Source organism: Anomaloglossus baeobatrachus, chromosome 3 (genome assembly GCF_048569485.1).
Source record: "Anomaloglossus baeobatrachus isolate aAnoBae1 chromosome 3, aAnoBae1.hap1, whole genome shotgun sequence".
Classification (NCBI taxonomy): Eukaryota; Metazoa; Chordata; class Amphibia; order Anura; family Aromobatidae; genus Anomaloglossus; species Anomaloglossus baeobatrachus.
In genome coordinates this window covers 266,140,651-266,154,854 of record NC_134355.1, presented here as the reverse complement: position 1 = coordinate 266,154,854, position 14,204 = coordinate 266,140,651, and the positions used below count along the sequence as shown (strand labels likewise).

The 14,204-nt window shown below is 46.3% G+C and overlaps 1 protein-coding gene across 4 annotated transcripts in view; it reads right to left on the bottom strand.

The window, feature by feature from the left end:
• REPS1 (RALBP1 associated Eps domain containing 1) overlaps window positions 1-12,309 on the bottom strand; it is a 161,950-nt gene extending 149,641 nt beyond the window's left edge. For 2 of the 4 annotated variants that reach the window (XM_075339820.1, XM_075339821.1), the window contains exons 1-2: window positions 11,207-12,309; window positions 35-158 (exon numbers count right to left, since the gene is read on the bottom strand). In XM_075339820.1, the coding sequence (XP_075195935.1) occupies window positions 35-158; window positions 11,207-11,359 (277 nt within the window). In that variant the 5' untranslated portion in view covers window positions 11,360-12,309. The remainder of the gene's footprint in view (window positions 1-34; window positions 159-11,206) is intronic. The other 2 variants (XM_075339823.1, XM_075339822.1) reach the window with 1 other exon arrangement.
• Between the last annotated feature and the right edge of the window lie 1,895 nt (window positions 12,310-14,204).

Sequence of the window (14,204 nt, the reverse complement as noted above, 5' to 3'; positions counted from 1 at the left end):
ATCACATGACAGAAACTTGTAGGGAGTCACTCACCTGAGTTCAGGCTCTCCACTCGCAATGGTAAGCCAGACTGTGCCACAGCCACAAGCTTCAGCGCAATGTAGAACTGGCTTCTTCCGAAGTAGCCAAGTCTAGTCGCTCCACACAGCTCCATGATCTGAAAAATATCGGGGAAAAGGGGAAGCAGAGGTTCAATACTGGATAAGGTAGAACATAAGCATCAAGCTAAAGACAGAAGACTGAGCGCTGACGTCCCAGGGAGCTGCACTCAATCTGCATCGGTAACACTTGTGTCCAGAACATTTTACACAAAAATGAGGTTCTCAATACACACAGCATCCGAAAATGTTATTTTTACCCCTAGCCAGAGAATGCATGCGGCACCGACTGTGGTGCCTACTCCCATCATCCACTGAAGGGGCATCGTTCTCATCTCCGAGCACCCGTGATACTCGGCCGAGTACTGAGCATACCCGAGCACCCCAATGCTCAATCGAGTAGAGGCGAGCATGAATGCTGATCATTACTAATAGGGACTAGAGCTCTCCAGGTAAATCACATGTCAAAATGGCATCATGCTCCCACCAAGGTTTCATCTATGGTGACAAGACCTGTCAGGCTGGCAAACATTAAGGCCCTGTGCGCACTTACCGGTTTTTCCCGCGGTTTTGCTGCAGAAAATGTTCATAACATCTCTGCAGTGAATCACCAGCAAAACCTATGGGAAAAAAAAAAAAAATGCTGTGCGCACTATGCGGATTTTGACAGCTGCATGTTTTGCTGTGGGATTCCCGCAGCAAAAACAATTGCATGTCACTTTTCCGCACGTCGCTGCGGGATTTCACTCCATTGACTCCAATGCAATCGTGAAATCCCACAGGGAATAACACAGGCAGCAAATTCTGTGCGGTTCACTGCGTTTTCCTGCGTTATTCCCTCCGGTATTTCACGGTTTACCTGCGGTAATGTACATCACTGCCTGCGGTTTGCAGGGAAGTGATGTCATTATGACAGGAAGAGGAAGCGGAGCAGAGAGTAAACACACATCACACGCAGACATAGAACACACACATCACACACAGACATAGAATACACATAGAAATCAAACGGAAATATAGAAGAAAAAAGAAAAAAAAAAAAACCACGTGGGCTCCGCCGTATTTTTACCTTCCAGCCGAGGTAAGCAGACAGCGGCGGCCCGGTATTCTCAGGCTGGGGAGGACGGGGGGCAGGGTTAATGTCCCCGCCTCCCTCCCACCTCCCGCAGCCGAGAATATCAGCCGCAGCTGCCCCGGGACTGTCGCATGCATTATGCGGCAGTCCCGGAGTGTCCCCGGCTCTTCCAGATGCCGTGATGCGGTGGCGATCCAGGTAATAAGAAGTTAATGGCGGCGGATCGCCGCCACTAAGTCCAGGCTTGATCATGGCAGCGTCTATGTGACAGCTGACATGATCAACCCGTAAGTAAAGTGAAAAAACACACACCGAAAAGTCATTTATTTTAAATAAAAACACAAAAAAGCTCCTGGTTCACCCGTTTATTAACCCCCCCGAAACACACCGCTCCGGTGTAATGCATGTCCTGCGATGCTTGCATCCAGCCGCGACTGACAACCACAGCGCTGAATGCAGCCTCGCAACGAGACAACAGAGGTAACCACAGGGCATTTCCCACGGCCAGTAATGTGAACTCACTACCGACCGTGAGAAATGCAGGTGTGCTCACAGGGACTCTATCTATTCTTCTATTTATCTATCTGCTATCTAAGGAAATGACTTTTTTTTTTTTTTCAATGTGCTTTATTGCATTGAATGCATTAAAGCACATGTACCAACCCGCACGCGGCAAAACCGCGGCAATACCGCGAATACCACATGCGGTTTGCCGTGGTTTTTTACCGCGGGTGCGGTAATCTTTCAGACCCTGTGGAATTTTCTTAAGAAAATTCCATTTTCCAGTGAGCACAGGGCCTTAACCAGGAACCTTATGAGATATTACGGGGAGAATCCAACTCTTCGCTCCGCATTCACAACAGGTGTGTAAAGTGTGGCCTCCCCATGACTCACACCAGCCCAATGCAACTATTCTGCTAGTTATGAAAGATAACAAGAAGCAACCTGGCAGGTTCTCTGAGCGTCGTTTGTGAGAGCACACCCAAGAATAAAAAGCTGATCCTAAGTCCTCTAATCCTTCCCGTGAGTGTGGCAGGACATTATGCAGCTGTGGCCACACAGCACTGACTGAACACCAACAATATCATCCCCTGGAACACGCTCCTGAGATCAATGTCAATACATGGAGTAGGCCCCTTTCACACATCAGTTTTTTGCCATCAGTCACATTTCATGTTTTCTTGACAGATCCGTCACAGATTGTGGCTAAACTGATGCGACAGATCCGACTAGATGGGGGCTAAAAAAGAAAATTAGAGCATGTTCAGTTAAAAAAAAAAAACGATTAATGGATTACGACGGATCCTGCGCCCATAGGCTTCCGTTCTACCAAACAACGGATGGCGACTGATCTACCGCTGTCCACTTTTTCAAGGTACACAAACATTACTGTGGCCGTCGTCTCCGTTCGACGGACAAACATTTTTCGACGGATAAGGCTAGGTTCACATTTCAGTTGTTTTGCATCAGTCACATGCGTTGCTTGACGGTTGTGACTGATGCGTTGTACAACGGGTGACAAGAATTAGAATTCATTGTCGGACTCCATTGTAAAACATGAAAGAGAGAACGATCAGCTGATCGTTCACAATAGCCGGCTTTTGAGAGCGAACAGATGATCTCCTGGCAGCCAGCTAATGAGAGCGAGCTGATCGCTCACCGCAGCCGGCCGCTGGGTGATCAGCTGATCGTTTGGCCGCCGAGAGAGAGCATGCGCAGCGAAATTCTAAGGATTCTGCTGCTCAAAAAACGTTACACTCTGCGTTCCTGCCGCCCGACGGTCAGTCGATCCGTGACTGATCAGTCGGGCGGAGGATGCAACGCAAGGGCATCAGTCACAATCCGCCGCTCATAAGTCTATGGGAAACGACGGAATCCGCCAAACGGATTGCGTTTATCAGAGCAGCGGATTGTGACTGATGCAAAGCAACGGAAATGTGGACCTAGCCTAAGACGTGAGGCCATCCTTCGCTATACAAGTCGATGAGAAAAAAAGGGGATCAATTTTTTTAAAAAATTCGACAGATTGTGACTGATTGCAAAAACTGATGTGTGAAAGGGGTTTTCTGCAGTCACAAAAACAATTTCCAAATACACTGTTTTTTTAAATATAAAATAAAAAAAAAAAAATACTGTGCCTTACTCCCCTTCCCAGGGTCCAGCACTTACTCCTCACCGCTGCTCCTGGCATCGGCTATTGTCTGCAGCTCTGACATCACGTCCACAGCGCAGCTGCTAATCACGGGCTCACTTATTGGCTGCAGTGCTGTCAATGTGACGTGTGCATTGCAGTGAGACTAAAACTCGGGTTATTTCATATTATTAAGCCTACAGACAGGGAACAGGGATTGGAAAACCACCTTCACTACAGTTGAGTAGATGGAGGCAAATTAAAAGCACCACTCCAGCGTTTTTTCATTTCAATGCTAGAGTGGCGCTTTAAATCCAAGTCCTCTGCCCGCGTCTCATATTAACGTTCCAGCATCATGCTATCAATGCCACTCTTGTCGGTGTCAGGCAGTTCGTGACCTGCCAGCAGCTCCAGTGTGTCATGGAGTGCATCGGAGGTCACGCTTCAATACAAGTCTATGAGAGTCTCATTCTGGCTCTCAGAGTCACAGAGCGCTTGTGACGTAACTTCTGACTTCCAGCCAGTAAGAAGTTATGGACACAAGATGGCACTGAAAAAGGATGAAGCCACTGGAGGGCGAAAATAAGACCAGAGGGCAGAGGATTTAAGGTGCCACTGCTTGTGCCAGTCTGAAAAGCACAAAATGCATTCTTCACCCCGATACATTGGTGGTGTTTTAATGTAATAGTTGCATTTTTCAATAGAATCATTTTGGGGTACATACTTTGTCAATAGGTGAAAAAAAAAAATGGTGGGAATACAGGAAGACCAAATTTATAAATAGATTATCGGGCAAAACAAACAGTACAGCAGTTTTATTGCTACCAATTTGGAGTTCATGACTATGATCATTTCAATTTTGTTTTTGGGTGGCTGGATGCACTAAATCAGTACACTTTACTTGTATTAGATGGCTAATAGATGTATCAAGTTGTAAGGAAGAAAATGTGAAGACGGGGGGGGGGGGGGGGGGGTGACTTGGGGGTATGTGCCAACGATCAGGGCTTGCTACATTCTGAACGCAGCGAGTCCTGACCGGCGGGGCTGCGGGTCTCCCCCACAGGAGAACGCAGCTGTCAGTGCCCACGATCAGGGTTCAGTGCGCTGCGGTCTTTCTCTTCTGTTCTACCTACGGAGGACACATGCAATTCCATAGAAAAAAACTGACATGCTGCGGTCTGGAAAGACGCTCCACAGGTCAGTGTATGCTGCAAAAAAAGCAGCACAGTGGGCATGGGATTTCTAGAAATCCATTCACTGTGCTTGTACTGTACACTGCAGCATTTTGGACGCAGCTGAAGAATGCTGCATCCAAAACGCTGCAAATACTGATCGTGGGCACTGGGCACGCAGCCTTACACATATAATCACTGGCAAGAAGGAGTTAAAATTGATAGCCTATTTTTAAAACAAAAATAAATAAATCATTAACTGGAAGAAAACTTGGAGGCGTTGTGTACTGTCCATGAACTCTGCCAATATGTGTGTATGGTGTTAGACGACAATCCTCGCACTGACCTGCGGGGAGTGCTGCAGCAGGAAGGGTCGCTGTGACCTCGCCATCACTGCACATTTTGGGAGGTTCAAAGCTGGGTCTGACTTTGTAAGGCAAAGTTCACACGAGTGTATGAGACACTTCAGCTGTGTGGTCTGTATGCAGCAGTTTCTATACATCAGCAGTTATAAAACCTTACAAGACTGTAATAACTGCAATACATGTATAAAAATCGTTTGCTTTATGGTTGTGCCGTATGGGATGCAATTTTCTGGGCACACCCATAGACTTGAACCAAAACATGGAGGTGTCCCCTGCATGCTGCAATGTATTTTACACAGACAGAAAAATAAAAAATAAAGTCTTCTGGACGGCCGTGCTGAGTAACATGGAGTGAGTGCTGCCGGTGTTTTTCATGGACAGCCCTCAAACTGGTCGTGTGAGCATAGCCTTACTCAGCCTGATGGGGCAGTGCTTTTTATGTACTATTTAAAGAGGTATTCCCAGCTCCAACATCCTATCCCAATATGTAATAATAATAATAGAAAACACCTTCAATCAGAAATGTAGCACAGTTCTTCTGATTCGCTATGTCGCTTACCTCAGGATCAGGGCATTGCAGGACCTTCAGTATCCATGGCTATGACCACAAGCAACTAACTGACTATATGCATGTCGTAACCATGGATACATAAGCTGCAATGCCCTGCACATGAGGCAAGTGACATAGCGAATCAGAAGAACTATACTACATTTCTAATTGGAGGTACCGTATTTTCCGGAGTATAAGACGACCCCCAACTTTTCCAGTTAAATGTCCCCATTTTTTAGTAATGTCCCTTGCAGTAATGTCCCCATTTTTTAGTAATGTCCCTTGCAGTAATGTCCCCATTGTATAGTAATGTCCCCTACTGTAATGTCCCCATTGTATAGTAATGTCCCCTACTGTAATGTCCCCATTGTATAGTAATGTCCCCATTGTATAGTAATGTCCCCATTGTATAGTAATGTTCCCATTGTATAGTAATGTCCCCTACTGTAATGTCCCCATTGTATAGTAATGTCACCATTGTATAGTAATGTTCCCATTGTATAGTAATGTCCCCTGCAGTAATGCCCCATTGTTTAGTAATGTCCTACTGCTAGTTCCCTTCATGTCCTCTATTATGCCGTTGTTTACACACAAAATATTCTCACCTGTCTTCCGTTCCCGCGATGCTTCCAGCTGTTTCTTGCAGTGCGCAAGCACACAAACCCCTCCGTGATAGCATCCAGAGCGGCCGCTCCAGGATGTTATCATGGCTCTACTGCAGTTGAATGCTTTACGGCGCCACAAAGCATGCAACTGCAGTAAAGCCATGATGACATCCTGCAGCGGCCGCTCCGGACACTATCACAGAGGGTCTGTGTGCCTGCGCACTGCAAGAAACAACTGGAGGCACCGCGGGAACGGAGGACAGGTGAGAATATTTTTTTTGTGTGTAAACAGCGGCAGTAAAGCCATGACGGCACTGTGCACTGCCGTATAAGATGACCCCCGACTTTTGAGAAGATTTTCAGGGGTTATAAAGTCATCATATATGCTGGAAAATTCAGTATTTGCTAACATTATTACTTCAACTACTACATATTAGGATAGGATCTTGGAGATAGGAATACCCCTTTAAGGACTGACTCACATCAGTATTTTTGCATCAGTGTTTATATGCCAAAGCCAGGAGTGGGACTTACCAAGAAAACTAAAATGGAAAGAAGGACACCTGTTTTGGTGATACTCCTGGATTTGGTAAGCAAATACTGATCAAACACACTGTCGTGTAAATGAGGCCTACAGAAGACACTAATTTAGGAGCTGGAAGGCATCTGGACCTCTAGCTGGCTAGTATTGTGGACAAATGGTGCACCTATACTTTGCCATTTCGTCCTCAGACTTCAGAGGACGCTTATATGTAATCTTTGGCTTTGAGCAATATAACACCTTAACATGTTGGATTTGTTCAAAATAACTCGACAAGTTAATTTCTGCAATCAAATTGACCAATAGAAACACTGACTATGTATATATACATTTAGCACCCGCAAACAGCTCTTCGATTACAGCCTCTTACAAGCTAGCACTGCTATACTTAGGGACAACCTTTGATCTTCCTGACAGCTTTACTTGTTGGAACAAATGCATACGGTCAGTCACATACCAGCTGAGACTATGGGTGCCAGCACTTCAGGGACCATAAATAGACATTACTTTTCAATCCTCGAAAATCTGCACACCCGGTGCTACCAAGTTCTCACGTCACAAAAGAGAGGGGAGAATAAGTCCTGGCAAAACCTCTGAAAAGCTAAACTCTGGAGAACAATAGGATCCTGTGGATTGGTAATAAGTTGTAATCTTAGGACAATCCCTTTAAGACGTTTCGATGAGAGTGACGCCAGTAATGTACGGAGGATGTGTCAGGCAGTTTCCTGGTTTTAGTACAGCTTGTTTGCCACTTCCCCCGTGACAGATCCAACAAGTTTCCTCTGTATCTATTTTCCACGCTTATCTCAGTTTTGGAAGAAAAAAAAAAAAAAAGAAAGGACTAAAAGAAAACAGTATACTGCAGCCAAGATGTGACACAGACCTTTATCTCGTAGCCGCAAGGAAGAGAGGCCGGGCTTTCTCTTATTCATTTCTAGATTAAGTGACTTTAAAAGGGACTTTCCACTTTTTATTTTAAAGTGATAGCAAAACAATTGTTACATACTACATTAACCATTTGTACTCCACTTTTCTGAGAATGGGCAACAGCGAGTGAAGGGGACATAGGGTGGCCGGCTTTGTGGTTTCATTACAAGTGACTCTTCAGGGCATATGTAGGAGTAGCTGGACCACTACTGTAAAGTCAATACCCCCTCTGCTCAAACCACTGTGCGATGGACACAGGCAATATAAGAAGGCCTCATGGACTTTCACTTCAGGTATATGTTGGGAAATCAAAGCAGAGAGGCTAACATGTCAAGAGAGCCTGAACTAAAAGATTCATTCACACACAAGATACCAGAACCCAAGTTTTTGGGGGCTGTGTAACCAATGCCAAGATGAAGATTGGTTATGTCGTTCTTCTGAAATATGACTGATTTTATGGATTAATAACAATGTCATGTGTTGTGAAGAAACCCCATTATGTCACAAAGGCCGGCAGTGTCCCTGATAAGGAGTAGGAGGGAGTCAGCCAGGAACCCACACAAAACAAGAGGCAGGACCCATCTTCAGTAAATTGGGAAAGCCTTGGCCGGTGTATAGAACAACAGATCCACTAAAAATCTGTCATTTGGATATATTAACCCCAACAAAACGTGATGGTAAGGGTCTATTGTGTACAGGACTGATTTGCAGACTTCTCATACCTTTCTCAGTCCCGTGCACACACACTGACTCATTCTGTACTATGTAGATCTATTCAACATCAAGCAGCATGGAAGGAGAAAGGGAGGCATCCCCCCACCATCCTCCAAAGGTGAAAGCAGGGTTTTTACATTGAAAAAAAAACCAAAAAAAAAAACTGATTTTCATTAGTAAGCAGGACCTAATTTTCATTTGTTTTTTTGTGTGGAGCCATCTACAACCTGTCTCCTCCTTACATCTCTGACCTAGTCTCCCGGTACCTACCCACACGTAACCTCAGATCCTCACAAGACCTCCTTCTCTGCTCCTCTCTTATCTCCTCTTCCCACAATCGCGTACAAGATTTCTCCCGTGCCTCCCCCATACTCAGGAACGCTCTACCCCAGCATATCAGACTCTCTCCTACCGTGGAAAGCTTCAAGAGGAACCTGAAGACCCATCTCTTCCAACAAGCCTACAACCTACAATAACCCTCAGTCCAGTACACCACTGCGCAACCAGCTCTGTCCTCACCTACTGTATCCTCACCCATTCCCTGAAGACTGTGAGCCCTCGCGGGCAGGGACCTCTGTCCTCCTGTACCAGTCTGCTTTCTACTGTTAATGATTGTTGCACTTGTTTACCCTTTTTTCCACTTTTAAAGCGTCATGGAATTAATGGCACTATAATAATAAATAATATCCATTCTTAACATCTGTGTGCCATTTGTATGTAACAACCAGACTACTGAAGGCTTCCCGGGTTCCTCCTACCATTAAGTTGCCAATTTTGGCCTATTGATGCATCTTAATGAGCTTCTATCGACTATATACCAGAACATCAGCTGGTGTAAGTAGGCGCGTGCACCAGCCTACAATGATGGACCTATATAGTATCATGCTACCCATTTACACAGGGTGAAGTGCTGGCATCCCTGATCTAACCACCCAATGAATGAGCGTTTTGCTCGGTCTTCATCTGATCACTGGCAGCAGATAATCAGGAACGAGTGGTCCTACAGAATAGGTATGACAATTATATACTTCTTTAAATGCTCCTTTAGGTCTCACTCAAGCGTCTAATCACATGCATGCTCTAGTGGTGATTTTCACTGATACGACACGTATCCATTATATAATATCCAGCTGTTCTCAGTCGCGCCGCCGGAAATGCTCAGTTGCGGGGCTGCCCCGTCTTCTGATAGTGGCCATGGTCTGGTACTGCGCATCCACCTCCCATTCAAATCAATAGGAGGAAGATGTGCAGTACCCAGCTGCTATCAGAACACTGGAAGCTACAGAACTGAGCATTTCCGTTCACCTCTACCAAGAACAGCTGATTGGAGGGGGTGCGGAGTGTCGGGACCCCAGACGATCAGACATTGATGACCTATCCTAAGGAGAAGACATCAATGTTAAAGTAGTGGACAACCTCCAATGTAAACATGGATCAATGAAAAGGGATGGAACTCAAATACAAAGCATCTCCTACTTTCACCCATTCAGTTAGAGGTCAATCGGGTGGGCACAATGGTGGTTCATTGCCACTGTCACCACTCAGCAATTCACAATACCAATCTGTGAGCATTTCTGTGTCTGATATTTTGACAGTGCCACCATAAGATACAATGGCGTGTCCTGAAACAAAGACAGAAGGGGGCTTTACACGGTAGCGATATCACTAGCAATTTCTAGTGATAGCGACCGTGTAAGTACCCACTCCTGTCGTGCATGCGATTGTTTGTGATCGCTGCCGTAGCGAACATTATCGCTACGGCAGCGTCACACGTACTTACCTGGTCGGCGGCGTCGCTGTCACTGCCGAACAATCCCTCCCTCAAGGGGGAGGGACGTTCGGCATCACAGCGACGTCACTAAGCGGCCGGCCAATCAAAGCGGAGAGGCGGAGCTTAGCGTGATGTAAACATCACGCCCACCTCTTCCTTCCGCATTGTGGCCAGCGGCAGGTAAGGAGACGTTCCTCGCTCCTGCGGTGTCACACACAGTGATGTGTGCTGCCGCAGGAGCGACGAACCAGAACGAAAAACAATCCTTACCGATTTTTGAGGTCGCTTAAGGTTGCTCGTAAGAGTCACACGCTGCGATATCGTTAATGACGCCGGATGTGCGTCACTAACAACGTGACCCAGACGATAAAACATTAACGATATCGTAGCGTGTAAAGCCCCCTTTAGTGTGGCAGCGAGCCAAGAAACACAAGCACTCGAGGAAGGAGCTACAACCACACAACTAACATGTATGGGATGAACAGGACTACAGCTATCATAAGCCCAGGGCTGCTTACTATATACGGCCACAAAAGGTATCGCGATTACGACAAGAAAGTTGCAAACTTAGTTCCAACTATTGGATATTGGAGGGCACTATGATACACTATAGCCACAGTATACAGCAATTTCTGGCCATGCATCCTGTGTCACTACCAAAGCCACCGTGTAGCCCTAATCACTGCAGCTTCCACGGCTCAGCAGGTAGGAAGTTCACCTTCTGTGGATGCCATGTACAGACCAAACCATCACAATCAGGACTCTGCACTCTTTACTCCAGCATCGAATAGATCATAACATGACGCACTTAGGCTCGCTTCTGACAGCCATGTCTGAGTACGGATCGTCAGATGTGGTCCTGTCAGGTTGGGGGTCAGGACACTGATACACGGAGGTCTGAATTTGGCCCTGGTAGAGTTCAATTACCATGGATGTTGTAGAACATAGGGACAGGAATGAGCTCAGGATGAGAACCCAGGATGAATATGTGGAGCTCTCCAATCTTACCAAAACACTCTGAATTATGTGACAGTGTAAAAACCCAGAGAGAAAGAAGAACCAGATGTCAGGACAAAGGAGAAAAAGCCACAAGACGCCAAAGTCTCCAAGATCAGGAGAAGCTTGGATGCAAAAGTGTCCCCCCAAGAAACCCTGTGCTTAAGTTACTCCCCAAACTGGCACTTCATGAGTGAATTACCCATTCTAATGCTAGAGATTAGTGCTGGACCATGAGGATGAAGGAAACACAAGATTACCTGCAGGGAGACCTCACTGGGCAGCTGGGCGGCTCGGAAGAGCTCCAGCACCCGGCCATTGGAGGCCACCTTCTTGGTGCTGTCAGTGTCACAGTAGGTAAAGAGGTCAGAGTAGTACTTCTGCTCCGCATCACTGAGGGACAGTCCTTCCATAGCTCCGCAGGCCGGAGACCCCTTCACTTCCAAGTCTGGAAACACGACACAAGGTCCACCAAAAGCCAGGAGCGGGGGGCTACAAGCCACATGTGCCCTTACCACAAGCCGGGGGCTACAAGCCACATGTGCCCTCTCCAAAGGCCCAGGGACCTAGGGGGCTACAAGCCACATATGCCCTCACCAAAGGCCCAGGGACCTAGGGGGCTTCAAGCCACATATGCCCTCACCAAAGGCCCAGGGACCTAGGGGGCTACAAGCCACATATGCCCTCACCAAAGGCCCAGGGACCTAGGGGGCTACAAGCCACATATGCCCTCACCAAAAGCCCAGGGACCTAGGGGGCTACAAGCCACATATGCCCTCACCAAAAGCCCAGGGACCTAGGGGGCTTCAAGCCACATATGCCCTCACCAAAGGCCCAGGGACCTAGGGGGCTTCAAGCCACATATGCCCTCACCAAAGGACCAGGGACCTAGGGGGCTACAAAACACATATGCCCTTACCACAAGCCAGGGGAGAGTGGGTCTACAAGCCACATGTGCCCACACCACAACCCGGGGGAGCGGTGGGCTACAAGCCACATGTGCCCTCACCAAAAGCTCAGGGACATAGGGGGCTACAAAACACATGTGCTGGGGGGCACCGTGGTCCTCATGTGTCAGCAGCAGGTGGGGAGCACCGCCCCTCTACAAGCACAACTTCCCTCAGCGGCCGCCCCTCCACGTCCCGGGAGCAGAAGCCCAGGGCTCCCGGTCACTGGCCACCACCTCGCCGGATGGGGAGCGCTCGGGAATCACAACTCCGCTCGGCCGCCTCCACTCCGCAGCTCCCCGTGTTGCGCCCCGGGATGACGTCGTCACATACACAAGTCCGAAAAAGACGTGAACTGGGGAGCCGGATGTAGAGCAGGCACCCTTCAGCCGCCGGACTGACAGGTTTGGGAGGAGCAGCGGGGAGAGCAGCGCCCCTAGTGGTGGGGAGGGATATCCATGGAGAGGGACCGCGCGCTCCAGTCACTGCCCAAGAAGACAGCGCGTGCGCGAGTTTCTAGAGTTCGTACTTATTGATCACAGACGGGACAACAGCACCACCCAGTGGTAGACCGCAGTGTTACACCAAGGTACTCAGACTCCGCTAATTAAAGTAGGACATACTAAAAAGAAGGAAGAAAATGAATAAATAAAGAGAATGAACATAACTTATTGGTCCAAAATTATGGCGATGTTTAACAGCCTTCTAGGGCATCTTAAACATGTAATGAACATGGAACATATATAGATTACAGAGGAATGAACTCATATCCCATATAAAATGGTGAATATTATATTCCCTGTGCTTTTTAGGTGAGGCATGAACAAGGAATATATGTAAAAAATAGGGAAATGAGCATATACAATTGAAACCAGAAGTTTACATACATCATCTAAAAAGACACATCTGCATGTTTTTCTCACTATCTGACATGAAATCAGAATAAACCTTTCCCGATTTAGGTCAATTAGGAAACAAAATTATTTATATTTGCCAAATGCCAGAATAATTAGAATGTTTTAAGACATTTTAATTACTTTCTCCAAAATCAAAAGTTTACATACACTAAGAGTACTTTGCATTTAAACCATATGAGATAGCCCATGTGATGATGTCATGTCTTTGGAAGCTTCTGATAGGTTTATTGGCAACATCTGAGTTAATTAGAAACACACCTGTGGATGTATTTTAATACACACTTGAAACACGCTGCTTCTTTGTGTAGCATCATGGGAAAGTCAATATAAATCAGCCAAGATCTCAGGAAGAGAATTGTGGACTTGCATAAGTCTGATTCATCTTTGGGTGCAATTTCCAGATACCTGAAGGTGGCTCGTTCATCTGTACAAGCAATTATACGCAAGTACAAACAAGATGGTAATGTCCAGCCATCATACTGCTCAGGAAAGAGACGCGTTCTGTGTACCAGAGATTAACATGGTTTGGTCAGACATGTGCATATCAACCCAAGAACAAAAGCAAAAGACCTTGTGAAGATGCTGGTGAAAGCTGGTAAGAGTGTCTCATTATAAACAGTGAATCAAGTACTATATCAACATGGGCTATATCAATCTGCCAGGAAGAAGTCATTACTCCAAAAGAGACATAAAAGAGACAGATTAATGTTTGCAAATTCACACAAGAACACAGACCTTAATTTTTGGAGATATGTCCTGTGGTCTGACAAAACTAAAATTTAACTATTTGGCCATAATGACTCGTTACGTTTGAAGGAAAAACGGAAATACTTTGAAGGCTAAGAAGACCATCCCAACTGTGAAACACAGAGGTGGCAGCATCATGTTGTGGGTTGTTTTGCTGCAAAGAGATTGGTACACTTCACAAAAAAGATGGCATCATGAGGAAAGAAGATTTTGTGGCAATAGTGAAGCAACATCTCATGACATCAGCCAGGAACTTAAAGCTTGGGCAGAAATTGGTCTTCCAAATGGACAATGACCCAAGCATACTGTCAAACTGATTACAAAGTGCCTTAAAGATGACAAAGTCAATGTTTTGGAGTGGCCATCACAAAACCCTGATCTCAATCCTATTGAAAATTTATGGGCAAAGCTAAAAGGTAGGTACAAGTAAGGCGACCTACAAACATGGCTCAGTTACACCAGTTCAGTCAGGAGGAATAGGCCTCCTTTCCTACCAACTCTTGTGAGAAGCTTGTGGAAGGATATCCAAAACGATTGACCCAAGTCACACAGATTAAGGGCAATGGTACCAAATACTAATGAAAAGTATGTAAAATTTTGACTTTGGAGAAAGTAATAAAAAAACGGTGTATCGGACGGCAGTCCTT